Genomic DNA, 13,439 nt, shown 5'->3' on the forward strand with positions numbered 1-13,439 from the left:
TAAAAGTATGTGATACTACTGTTCTAGGTTGGTAATAGGCAGGCAAATAATAATGGCTGCAGTACCCTAATAGATGGTCAGCTCAAGTAATATTTGTGTAATATATGGATCTTTTATTCACATTTTAACATTGCACCAGACACGTCACAATGTATGTGATGACCTATTCCTGGGTGCTAGCTATGTAGATGATTTGCTGTTGGAATACACTTTTATATTAATATTATTATATTATTAATATTAAACAGTATTTATATAGCGCCAACATATTACACAGCGCTGTACATTAAATAGGGGTTGCAAATGACGAATACAGACAGTGACACAGAAGGAGGAGAGGACCGTGCCCCGAAGAGCTTACAATTTAGAAGGTTCCTTATAAATTTCCCATAGTGCTTAATGCTCATACTATAATACTGGTTGCTAAATTTTCCTCCTGGGATGCCAGAAGCATGGAGATTAACCCCCTCTTCTCTCTCAGCTTTACAATTTGCATCCCATTACATCATTATTTAATGATACCTTTCACACTGCACCATTTAAGCTGCCATCTCTACCATAAGGAATTAACAACAAGTTCTTTATTCCTAAATATTAGTGTGATATTCTTAAACCAAAAACAACCCCACAGGTGGATATTACCTTCATTCATCACTCCTAGCACTAGTGGGCATTATTGCTGCGGTCTGTGTTACCCCTGAGGAAGTCTAGAGATGAAACGTGTTGGGCCCTAAGACCTATGTTGTACCCAGTATTCAAGAATTTCTGTCTCAAAAAGACCATTAGTTGATCTCTACTTGGTTTCCAGTCCTGTTCAATCCCATGAAGTAATTTGGACCTATTAAAGATGTAAAAGTAGCTCTTTTTTTGTTATCAATCATTGACGATAGCTAGCTGAACCATATTTAGTAGCTGGTTCCGTAAAAAGCCTTCATGAACTATTATAGAGATGGGACAAACATATGAGTAATAATTTTTATATTGTTTATGTATGCTTACAATATAATTACATTGTTTGCCAAAAAACTCACTTCTCTCCTTTATTATTTTAATTTTTACACCAAAAGGGGTAAAATAGGCAAGATTCATAAACTTTGGGCACAACACACCAACCCAATTTTTTCCTAAATACTTCCAATAGTGCTCAGTACATACTCCACACAGGACATTCATTTCACTTGCACTAAACCCAACACAAACCTTTAAAGTTAAACGATGTACATTAATAATAGATTGTTCACACTTCTGTGACAGTTCAGTATCGGTTTACCTAAACTAGATTGCCTGCAAGTGAGCAATGGCGACTCACTGAAGTGTATGGATGTTGTTACTGTATATGTTATTAGTATTCGTTATTTGCGGTGTATGTTGCTGTTTGCTTTGGGTGATGGTTCATTAATACTTTTGTGCATTTCTAGAAAGACAAACACAACTCTAATAAGCATGGCTGCTTGACTGAGCGGAGTCGGGTATGTGTTTTTGATAGTTGTTTCTTTTTTGTGGGTCTATAACAAATCCTGGGAGTGTATTTACCCCCATTCTCTGTGCTTTTTACTTTTTATTCATTAAAATAGAAGCCTTCAATTGAAACACATGGACTTGGACGATTCCCACATTTTTGATGGAATGTCAGATTCACTGTTTTATAAGTAGAACCCCATGTGTTTTTTCTAGTTATAGCGTCTTTTATTCTGGCATTTCTTATTTTGGATTTTACTTTAATTCAAAGCACAGAGAATGGTAATCTTTAATACAATTCACGTCTGTACCCTGCATAATACAGACAATGGATTGCATTCTTCATTATACCCTACATTGCATTGTTCATCGTGGTGGTGGTAGCTGTAAAATTGTGTGAGATGATCACGTTTTCCATATAACCCTTAATTCCTGTTTTCAAACAATAGTTGCTAATCATGTCACGTATTATATCGGTATATAATACAGTGCTCAACCCAGAAATGTTTTCAAGCCGGGTGGGAAGAAATTTTAGGTGGGTGGCAGCCCCTGTATTGTGAACAAACTCTTTGGTAACCACCCAAAAACAGCCGGGTGGGTGCTGAAAAGTGCCGGGTGGTGCGCCCAGCTAAAAGGGCCTGAGGAGAACCCTGTAATAAAGTATTGTCATTGTTTGTGCCCAGTTATCCATTTTGTGAGATTTGTGAGACATTATACATAAAGAGAAAAAAAAACTAAATGCAATTATGCACTTTTTCTACACAAACTAAAGCTGCGTACACACGTGCAATAATTATTGTTGGAAACGAATGACTAACAACCGTTCGTCCAATAATCCTTAACAAAAAAAGTGCACAATGATGCCATTTAACAAGGTTTGTCGCTGGAAACAAACGACCGTCCTGGCTGATCTGTTTGGGTGACGATCATTGTTATCTATCGTTCAGTGATCATGGTTGGTTCTGCGGTACACTTTCTCCTTTACATGTCACTTTCTGCATCGTTCAAACAATCGTATCTAGCGTGTGTACATTATTGGTGAATTATATTTGAACAATCGTATCGTTACAGCATGTACAGAATTGTGCACAATACGATTGTTTAAAATAATCGTGCATAATCGTTAGTCATTCGTTTTCTAACGACACTTTTTGCACGTGTTTACCCAGCTTAACATGTAAAGTGTTGAATTGATGGTGTTGTGTTTTAAAGTTTACTTGGGGGTGGGGTGAGAACAAATTGTAAAAAGCTATTTAAACTAATGCCTCCGGTTACATAAACATGGCCTTTGCCCCTGAAGGACGCCCTGGGACCTCTTAGTCAGGTTGCTTATAATGTAATTATTAGTTGGGGGTTGGTGGATCTGGCTTAGCATTTCTCATTGTTTGTGCTTTGTTTTTGGCCTTTTACTGATTTTGGTCTTCAGAGATTCACCCTGCAGTGAATGTGCTGTCTGATGTGTATAGGTGCCCCTAGACGTCTAATAATGGACACATGTATTGCTTTCTTTGGGAATTCCAAGGCATTTATTTGTTGGGCTTTACAGACTAGCATCCTAGCTCCAAATGTCTGCACATAGTTTATCTCATTTTGTTTTACTTTCATCTGTGTGTATAAACTTTGTATTTGCTTATGTTCTGCATGTCTAAATACATTTTAGCAGATGTCAAATAAAGATTTTACAGTGTGAATGCACCTTGTCAGTGAAAACATATTTTTAGTTCACTACTAATCTTTATTGCGTTGACCATCCAGTCCTTATCTTCTTTTTCCCTTGATTGTAGAACGATTCTATGGCCTGTTTGTTGAATTTACTATGATATGAGAATTCATTATATTTAGTGAAGGATGAAAACTAAAACCATTGTCTCTGTACTTGCAGGAGGCCTGGAAACATGCCATCCAGAAAGCCAAGCAGATGCCTGACCCATGGGCCGAGTTCCATTTGGAAGAAATAGAAACGGAGAATGCCATCCGACATAGGTCTGTTTCTTCTCTAGATTCCAGCAAAGTAGCCGTAGAGTAGTCGGAGTCCTTGGGTCACTCTTGAGGTTGTGGCGTCCACTTTGTTGTCTGACATGGCAGGAGGGCAGATTGCTTCCCTTATGACTTATTCCAGACAATATGTATAACATTTTTTACATAACTCCAGACCAAAAGCTAAATATACAATCAGTTGAACTATATACTATATGTGAATTGTCTACTTTACCATAAATGTTTTGATTCAGTTCAGCCAGTCTTCTAAAATATACTTGACGTACAAAATAAGGATGGAAACACTACTGGGTGGGAAGAAATTGTAGGCGGGTGGAAGCCCCTGAATTGTGACCCAACTCATCAGTAACCACCCAAGAACAGCCGTGTGGTTACTGAAAAGTGCCGGGTGATGCGCCCAGCTAAAAGAGGCTGGGGGGAATACTGCACCAGATTGATTATATTTGACTGATTTCAGGTTGTTAATCAAAATAGGTCCAAAAACTGTTCAGTTTTCTGAAAAATCAAATGGAATGTGGGGAAAGGAAACTACTATTACGTGAAAAGTGATCCTATTTTTCAGCTGGATTTCTATCTGGGCCAAAACAATGCCATCATCTTGTGGTCATTTTGAACCTCCAGTTTATCTTTTTAATTGCTTTACATGAAGTGTTCTCCCCCGAAGTTTTTAAAAACAGGATTGGAAGAAACTATAGGCGGGTGGTAGCCTCAGTATTGTAACCCAACTTAGTAATCGCCCAAAAACAGCCGGGTGGTTACTGAAAAGTGCTGGGTGGTGCGCCCAGCTAAAAGGAGCTGGAGAGAACACTGGCTACATGTATGGTCAGCTTAACAAGTGCAGCAAAAATGCTGGAGGTTATGTTCTTTGTGCCAGTTTGGCTCTTTTGCATTGCACAGTGCTGCCCAGCAATTCTGATTAAGCTGGGGTAATTGTTAGGACATTTAGAAGAGGAGCACAGAAAAACGATTCAAGCAAAATTATACCCCCTCAATTCATAGCTCGTGCTGGAGGATCCACAAAGAAATCTAGGATCAGGTGGGCACCTGGGGGTGGGGGGGTTACAATTTTCTTGCTCCAACATCATAGCAGTTGATGTGTGATAGCGAAGGGCCAGCACAGATAATGCAAAGGCAGCAGATTTTTTATATCTGTTGCAAACGTTATCGGTGTTGATCAAAGAGAAACTGGAGTTGTGGTGGTGGCAAAGCTTCTATATTTCCTTAAGCGCATTCTGCCTACACCCATCACTATTCACAGACCAATAAACAGGCAGCTACTACAGAAAGCCACAATCGTAGTGATGTCACTATTCTGGTTTTGGGATGTTTCAGGGATATGTGAATTTCGAGAATGGCTGAACAGCATTACAAATATTTCTCCATATGCTTTTGTTGTGTACTGTATATTTTTGTATACAACTCATTCTCCAGCTGCTGCTTCATGGCATGATGCACGTTTAGAACACAGGCGTCCATTTCCAGTCCTCTAGGACTTGGATATACACATATTTTTACTATTTCACCAACAAACACCAGTAAATGTAGTAAAATATGGCTTATAGCAGGGGTCGGCAAACTTTTATGGCCACTAGGCCATTTCAGGGGTGGGCGGGAGCACACTAGGCCGGACTCTGAGTCCCACCCTAATGGCTTCGCCCCCCACCAAGGAACGCCCCCTGAAGTGAAATCCCTTTCCTCCGTATGCATTGCAGAGGAGAGGGATTTACCTTCAGGGAGCGTTCCCTATTTACCCCAGTGGCAGGCCTGCCGTGGTAAATAGGGGAGCCACAGCAGGGAGGCCGCACCAGAGGTCCGACAGTTCCTAACACCCCCTGGCAGATCCGGAGTCGCGGGTTGCCGGCCTGCATTAGGCCGGATTGGCCAGGGGACGTTAGGCCAGAACACACTACCGGCTGGCCGTATGTGGCCTAAAGGTCAGAGTATGCCGACCCCTGGCTTATAGAGTCAAAAAATAACTGTTTATGTGAAAATCCACTGTGGCACTCGAGGACAGAAGTTGGACACCCCTGGTTTAAAAAACACACCGTACTAGATATTGTTTTGCTCACATTTTGCTTGCATTGTGCTGTAGTTGCAATTCGATACAGAGCGAGTGTGTTTGGACATCTACATGTTAAGTGGCTGCCTGGCTTGTACTCTTAGAAACCTGGTTGAGTTCCAGGAATGTTCCCAGTAAATTTGGAATGCTTCCCTGTGACACGTAGCTTTCTAGTTAGGAAGGTTTGGATAACATATGCAGCCAGCTAGGGACGAGGATTTTATTACAAATCTAAACGCTTTTTACTGCAGAACTGATGTGTTTTCAGGTTTTTAATATTAGACAAGCATACCACAACAAGGGGTACTTTGGTATTGCTGGTTACTATATTGTAACTGTTAAAAATGGTGTCCCTTTTATGTTGGTGTGTCTCGAAGACCTCCAAAATTGCTTATCTTTTTTTTTGCTAGTACTCACTAATAATATCCGGTATGGCCCAGGAGGCTGATAAGTGTCGGCTGCCTGGAAAGTTCCTTGAATACTGTACTCCAATAGAAAATGCCATTGCTTAAAAATTGCATTTTGGTTTTGATTATTAGGGCATCAAGAAGTTGCATAGTAAGTCAAGCTGAAAAAAAGACACACGTCCATCAAGTTCAACCACCGGGGAAATAAACATATCCCAGATATAAAACCCTATGGGCAGTTCAGCTAATCTCTCCCCATAGCTGAGTTGTACAATCATTTTTACTATACAGATGTATTAAAATGTCAGTCCATGAAAATTGCATTGTGGTTTTAATTATTAGGGCATCAAGATATTGTTTAGCTGTGTTTTCTATGTAGAGGTGATGGAAAATTTATAACTATTGTAAAGTTTTCAGTATGCAAATTTAAAAAAAACATAATTATTAGTTGTCAGCGTGCAAGACTGCAGGAATCATGAACAAGCGATGTACAGCACTGTTCTTCTCAATGGAGAGGGGAGGGGAAAGACGGAAGAAGCGACACCCGGATGTGCTCTCTCCCCTTCACTTTCATTACAATCGTTCCTCGCCTGTAGATCTGCCAGAATGATCATCCGGGCGACAAGCGCTGTACACACGCCAGATTCTCGTCTGATATCGGCCCTGAACCGATTATCAGACGAGAATCGTTTTACGTCTGTATGTAGCCTAAGAGGGGTGTTTTTTTGTAAATTACAGTGGGAATTTTATTTGAGGAAACCATTTAGATGGTTCCACCTGAACCGATAATATGTGCACTTTGGAATGAAAAATGTTATCTATGTATTTTTCCTTAGAATTACATTTTAGAACATGGGCCAAGAATATTCTAAACATAGTCATGTTTTAGATATAACCCAGCTGCTGGGGTAACATCATACAGAGCCCTTAAAAGGCCAAAAATAGAGCGGAGAGTTATGTTTGTGCTGTGGAGAGCAATGACCTCTTGACGTGAAGTGTTCATAGCCTGCCGAACCATGCTGCATCTCTGATTCTATTACTTGTGAGTTAGTTAAACGTTTCATAAATGATGTTTAGCCTGCTTTAAAATAACTGGTGAGAGTTTTCTATTGAAGTGGTAGACTTTTAAACCAATTGGACAAGTAATTTGAAAAATAGTAAAAACCCTTTGCCAGCAATAGAACCTAAATACTTTCTTTTGTGTGAAAACAATGAATACGCACAATAATGGTGTCACAATAAATTAAACTTGTACTATGAAGTGTGTCTAGGTGGCTTTTCCTGACCTCTTTAAGTGAAAATGGTTGCAGGGGGGCAAACAAAAGAGAATGGCAGCCTCAAGCGGTGGGACACAAAATGAGCATGTCTGGGGCTGTGAGAAAAACTACTATTTCCCCCCACTTTGCTACATAATAAACTAACTGTGTAAACAGAGGAAAATACAAAGAACAAGGGTTTTGATTAAATATCAGAATGTGTATTTACAAATCACAAATGATATCAATCAACAATATAAGTTGAAATATATAAAAGTGTTCCCCGTGCCCATTTTAAGACCGCATCTAATCGGGGTAGTAGGTCTATACAAAATAGAGCTGACCATAGATTATTGGAGTTGAGAATTTAGCATTAATTGTCTCATAAACCGACGCGTTTCGCCTTACAGCTTATTTAGGGGCATGTATAGAAGCAGGTAAACTGATGATTAAAAAGATATTTATGTATGTATGTATATACATTCATACACAAAGAAATACATAAGTGATGTATATACTTCTGATGGTATTTGGTAGGCCACATTGAATTATAATATGAAGAAAGGATATGTCCAAGACAAAATGTAGTGCGCAACCCAAAAAATTTTTTAAGCTGGTTGGGAAGAAATTGTAGGTGGGTGGCAGCCCCTGTATAGTGACCAAACTCTTTGGTAACCACTCAAAAACAGCCGGGTGGGTGCTGAAAAGTGCAGGGTGGTGCACCCAGCTAAAAGTGCCTAGGGAGAACCCTGAAAATGGATAGTAATGTATGGGGACTAATGTGGAAAAATAGTAACTAGTAATATAATAGTTATTTTCATTATCTGTCCCATGTGAGTTAGTAGACACATACTTTGGGTGTGGTAGTTACCGGGATGCTTCTAGAACCTTAACTGGCAAAACTATGGAGTTCAGCTTTGAAGAAAAATCTTTACAGATCTTTTACAAAGTAATTTAAGATTCCATTAGCATGAAGCACATGGCTTTTTTTCTGTCCTTGGTAATGAAATAGTGTCTGACCACAATAACCACTAAATGGTGGCTGTCATATGGCAAAGTACTAAAGGATGTAAGTTTTGCATTTTTCTTTTTACATGATCCAACTCTGAGATATGGAAAATGAAGTTTCTTAAAGCAAAAATTGTTTCTTTAGTTTTGGACAGTGTTTGGAAGGATTAGTGCTGGTGATCACTGTCTATGGGACAGAAGGTAATGGAAAATCCTTCCAAACATTTGTGTTGTGAAGCGGAGGTAAAATTTGGGAACAGTCTTATGACCACTATCTAAGAGGGTATATGTAATCTCTTTAGAAGGATCACCTTTTTACTTTGTTGTTGGGTAAGGAGTGAAATCCCAGCACTTTCCCATTTCTTCATTGGCTGTAGAAATGCTTAGGACATTTTTATCTGTTTATTTACTTAAAGAAAAATAATGTAATAGTTTTTTTTATAAAATACATAAACCAAATAAAAAGCATGTTGGACTCCTTCATATATGGTATATAGCTGGACTCTAATATGCTGATTCTTTTTTTTGTATTTGTGCAGATACAATGCAGTGTCTGGTCAGTGGGTGCAGGATGCTGTACATATTAAAATGGCTTCTCAGGTAAGTGATCCCAGTTTTCTCCACAGCTGCTGAAAATTAGGTGTAACAACTGAAGTCACAATTTGTTCTGTATTTACTAAAATCTGTTAGGCTACGTACACACGTGCAATGGTTCTCGTCCGATAATCACCTTAGGGTTGATATCTTACGAGAATCTGGTGTGTGTACAGCGCTCGTCATCCAAACGACCGTCCTGGCTGATCCACAGATGAGGAACGTTTGTAATAAAGTGAAGGGAAGGGAGCACAGCGGGGTGCCGCTCCATCGTTCTCCCCTCCCCTCTCCATAGAACAGAACTGTGCTGTATGTACGGCGCTCGTTCATGCATCGTGCAGTTGTTTGTCGTTGGAAAAGATCATGAAAGATCCTTTACAAGACAATTATTCCATGTGTGTACATAACCTTAGTGTGCCTATACTCAGACAGATTTCTTCCTAAAAAAAAAGTACTAGGGAAGTACTTGGTCAGTAATGTTCCCACAATGCAGCATTTTTTCAGTGAAACGTGGGAATAGATTTTTCAGTGAGTTTAAAAGTTGTGTGTTTGATTGTGAACATTTGCATTTGTTAGAACAGCCAAATCCAACTACTATTACACACTACACCATCACTGCCCCTTGTTCGTAAATGGGAGAGTGATCTGGTAATGCCATTTACAGACGAGCAACATGAGGCCCTATTATACTTTGTACACAAAGCTTCGATCTGCAATAAATGCCAGGAACTAAATTACAAGTTACTCGCCGGATGGTACCGGGACCCTGGCTAAGATTTATAACCATGCTGATCCATCCCGCTGGCGCTGCAGTTTGGCTCCAGGCACACTATTTCATATTTTCTAGACATGTCCTTTTGAGACAATAATGGGGAGGGTGATGAATTCTCCGCCTGACTGATATTGACAGATAAACCAGAATTGGCTCTATTACCCATTTCTACCATGCCCAGAAAACGATATAAGAAATCCCTGGTGCAGCATTTATTAAATGCGGCAAAAGCATGTATATCAGTGTGTTGGAGAAATACTTCTCCACCAACCCTCCCTCACTGGCTCCATAGAGTCAATGACTCCTTGCCGATGGAAGATCTCATGTCCACGGATGATGTGAACCCTGAGAAATTCACACAAATATGTTTCTATTGGGGGCACGCATGAATACAGCTCTCTCATTGCAAGCTCATTCAATCCAACTCTGGACTGATCTATGATTGTTCCTGTGTACTCTCACATGTGTACTACAAATTAGATGTTAGATTGCTAAATATATATATATATATAATTATGAAAACTAATATATGGCAATCAAGTAAACGATCAACATGAGAACAATATTGATTGTTTCGTGATCCTGCAAACATTTAACTGGATATAGCCAGTTTACATTATTCATCACACCATTGAAACATGGAGGTATAAATTATATTTTGGAGCCATATATTATAATTTGCCTTTGAAGAATATTGAGCTGATAGCATTGTACAATGAATGTGAAACAAATAGAATGTATGAGTCCTAATGCATTTATTAATGCCTCTTGTTTCTGTTTACATCAGCCCTTTGGTCGAGGAGCAATGAGGGAATGCTACAGAACGTAAGTAAAGGTTCCTTCTTTTACAAAAATGTTTCTTTTTGAAGTTTTTTTTTTAAATATTTAAAGAGGATCAGAGTGTGACAGTTTGATTATTATTACACAAGTGCAAAGCTACTAAATTGGCAACTGGAAGCAATGCAGTCCAACTCCAGGTTATTCCATTTCCTTTTGAGATTTTTAAATTGCTTACAGTACGATTGTCTGTAGTACAAGTTATTGATTTTCAATTCATGGTCAGTATGTATTCTGTCATTTTTGCATTGGTCATTGAGCAATTGCAGATCATCCGTAGAAGAGGTTACAAATCTGTATACAAAATTAAAATGAATATAAGACAAATGTGCCAGAAAACTTTTAGTATTGTACTGAAACGTTAGACCACGCTTTGATAAAATGCATTTGACTGTAGTTACTGAAAAACATCTTGTTTGTCATTCATAGCATATTCAGGAATTAGATTTTTTACATATTGTGAACAAAGAATAAAATGGTTCAATGTTGATAACTGGAATAACGCCAGCAGCACTTATGCAGTACCTATACCAAAGGAGACAATAACTAAAAATAACCTTGCTTCTCCCTCAGCAGTGATCAAACACAGAAGTGGGAAGAGATATCAGGGTGTCTTTATTAAATTAATTAAAAAAAAAATCTGGCATGTGTACATTGCTCGTAATGACTGTCCTGGTGAATCCACAGACGATGGACAAGGAACGATCGTAATAAAAGTGAAGTGGAGAGAGCGCAAGGGGTGCCGCTCCGTTGTTCTTCCCATCCCCTCTCCATACAGCAGAATGGTGCTGTATGTACAGAGCTCGTTAATGCATCGTGTAGTTTTTTGTTGTTAGAAAGGATTTTGAAAGATCCTTTCCAACGACAATTATTGCTCATGTGTGTATGCAGCCTTACACACAGACCTCAAACAGGTTTTCATACTAAATACCTGTTCTTTTCTACAGTCTTGATAAGATGCTGGAGAATTGATTGTTTGTGATTAAACAGCAATTCCCCTAAATCAGGGGTGTCAAACTCTGGCCCGGGGGCCAAATCTAGCCCCCAAAGGAATCCTAAATATGAACTGCAGCTGGCCCGCCGCTACATTGAAATAGCGCCGCTACTACAATTCCCGGAGTCACTCGGATCTATAGACCAGCGGGCTCTCTGCCTATGCGTGGCCCTGCATTGGACTGTTTTACAGAAGCAAATCATGCTGGGAATTTTAGTAGCAGCCTTATTTCAGTGAAGAGAGAGTTTCAGCAGTGGGCCACTCATAAGATTTAGCCCCGCATTGGCCGCGTCTGGCATTTCCAGCACTCCTCCTCAGCTGTACTTTTCCTTGCTACTCCAAGGCATGGACTTGAATGGTTTGATTTTCTTAGAAGAATATTGGTATTATTATTGTTAGCCTGTGCAAAAAAGTTACCATTGAAATTTAACTCAGAAGGCTACAAACAAAAAGAGGCATAAGATTTTTTCTTAAAAAAAAAAAATATTATGCCTCTTTATTATAAGCTTGTTCCAGATTAAATGTGAAGCAAAACCTCTTTGTTTCCATATGAAAAGGTTTCATAGCCAATAAGGAGAAATTTCCTCAATGTTTTCAATACATTTCAAGGTTGGCCCGCGACTTTGTCTAAGATTTTTATTTTGGCCCTCTGTGTATTTGAGTTTGACACCCCTGCTCTAAATGAATAACTTAACTAAATGATTTACCATCCTTATTTAATGCCTCACTATTAAAAAAAATGCTGATTTATTATCTACCATAATTTCAAGAAATTCGGGTGAGATTGTAACCTGCATGCGGGTTTTTATTTTTTAATAAAGACACCTTGACATCTCTTCTCAGTTCAATGTTTGATCACTGCTGTGGGAGAGGCAAGGCTTATAGTTATTGCCCCTATTGGAAATTCAAACTTTATTTTTGGCATAGGTGCTCCTGGAGTTACCCCAGTCTGATACTTATTGGTGCAACCAATCCTTGTATCTACCTGCTGCTTGCTGTTTCTTCCCATATCTTTATCCCCCAGCTTCACTGATGAAAGTGTATCCTCTCCAGCCTCAGAGAGCTTTAATAAATCAGGCCCAATATGTCAATTAATGCAGAAGCTGTGTGCAACAGATACAAAGGAGAGAAGGTGGAAGGCAAGAATGGGTAACGCGGCAACACAAAGGTCTCCTGTCAGATGATTCTAAAACTACGTACATGCATGCGATGATATTCGCCCAAGATGTGCTGTCATTCTTGTTTAGGGCAAAAATCTGATGTGTACAGTAGCGGCCTAATGTCTGATTGATGAATGACCAATTGGGAATGACTGCTGTTCAAGGAGGGGAGCACAGCCAATTGCTTGTCCTCCACCCCCTCCGGGTGTACAGTGCTCATTATTTTGTCTGTCCCAAAAAACATTTCCAGCAACCTCTGGAATTTCTGTCTGCGGCTTAACTTAGCATATCCCACCTGCAGGTTGTTGGATTTTTTCATTTGTTGAATACAGTAGAGGAAGCAACTGGAGAGCAATACCAGCACCAGCTTTAGGTGTAAACGTAATTGAAGAGATAAAAATCAAAGCATTCCTAATGTAACATTAACTAACAAAACTTGGGCAGTCTTGATGTTGGTTGTACATCCATGCATTGTAATCATTTTCTGTATTCCCAGGAAGAAGTTGTCTAATTTCTCGCACAATCAGCAATGGAAAAGTACTTACAATTATGTAGCCAAGAGGTACCTGGAGACTGTAGACAGAGACGTATATTTTGAAGATGTCCGACTCCAAATGGAGGCCAAACTATGGGGAGAGGAGTACAACCGGCATAAACCACCAAAGCAGGTAGAATTTCCTTATTGTCTTGGGAAATGTATTTGTGTTTTGCTATGTAGTGAATGTGGCAGCACAGACAAACATACACGGGCTCCTAATACGAACTTCCTCTCTTCTCCATGGACTGTGCTGTTATTAGACATGGGCACCCAGTTTTTAAAAAGCTGTTGCTTTGATTTATAGAGTTGTTTAATATGATGTTTAAATGTTCAGTGCTGAAGAGAGATTTTTTCAAGC

At 39.3% G+C, this 13,439-nt stretch overlaps 1 protein-coding gene across 2 annotated transcripts in view; it reads left to right on the forward strand.

The window, feature by feature from the left end:
* The window catches only part of EEF2K (eukaryotic elongation factor 2 kinase), a 47,429-nt gene that overhangs the window by 6,538 nt on the left and 27,452 nt on the right, over positions 1–13,439 (forward strand). Inside the window, exons 2-6 of one of the 2 annotated variants that reach the window (XM_072418935.1) lie at positions 1,419–1,469; positions 3,341–3,441; positions 8,726–8,786; positions 10,340–10,377; positions 13,040–13,211. In XM_072418935.1, the coding sequence (XP_072275036.1) occupies positions 1,419–1,469; positions 3,341–3,441; positions 8,726–8,786; positions 10,340–10,377; positions 13,040–13,211 (423 nt within the window). The remainder of the gene's footprint in view (positions 1–1,418; positions 1,470–3,340; positions 3,442–8,725; positions 8,787–10,339; positions 10,378–13,039; positions 13,212–13,439) is intronic. The other variant, XM_072418936.1, reaches the window with a different exon arrangement.

The sequence above is a fragment of the Pyxicephalus adspersus genome, chromosome 7, assembly GCF_032062135.1.
Source record: "Pyxicephalus adspersus chromosome 7, UCB_Pads_2.0, whole genome shotgun sequence".
Classification (NCBI taxonomy): domain Eukaryota; kingdom Metazoa; phylum Chordata; class Amphibia; order Anura; family Pyxicephalidae; genus Pyxicephalus; species Pyxicephalus adspersus.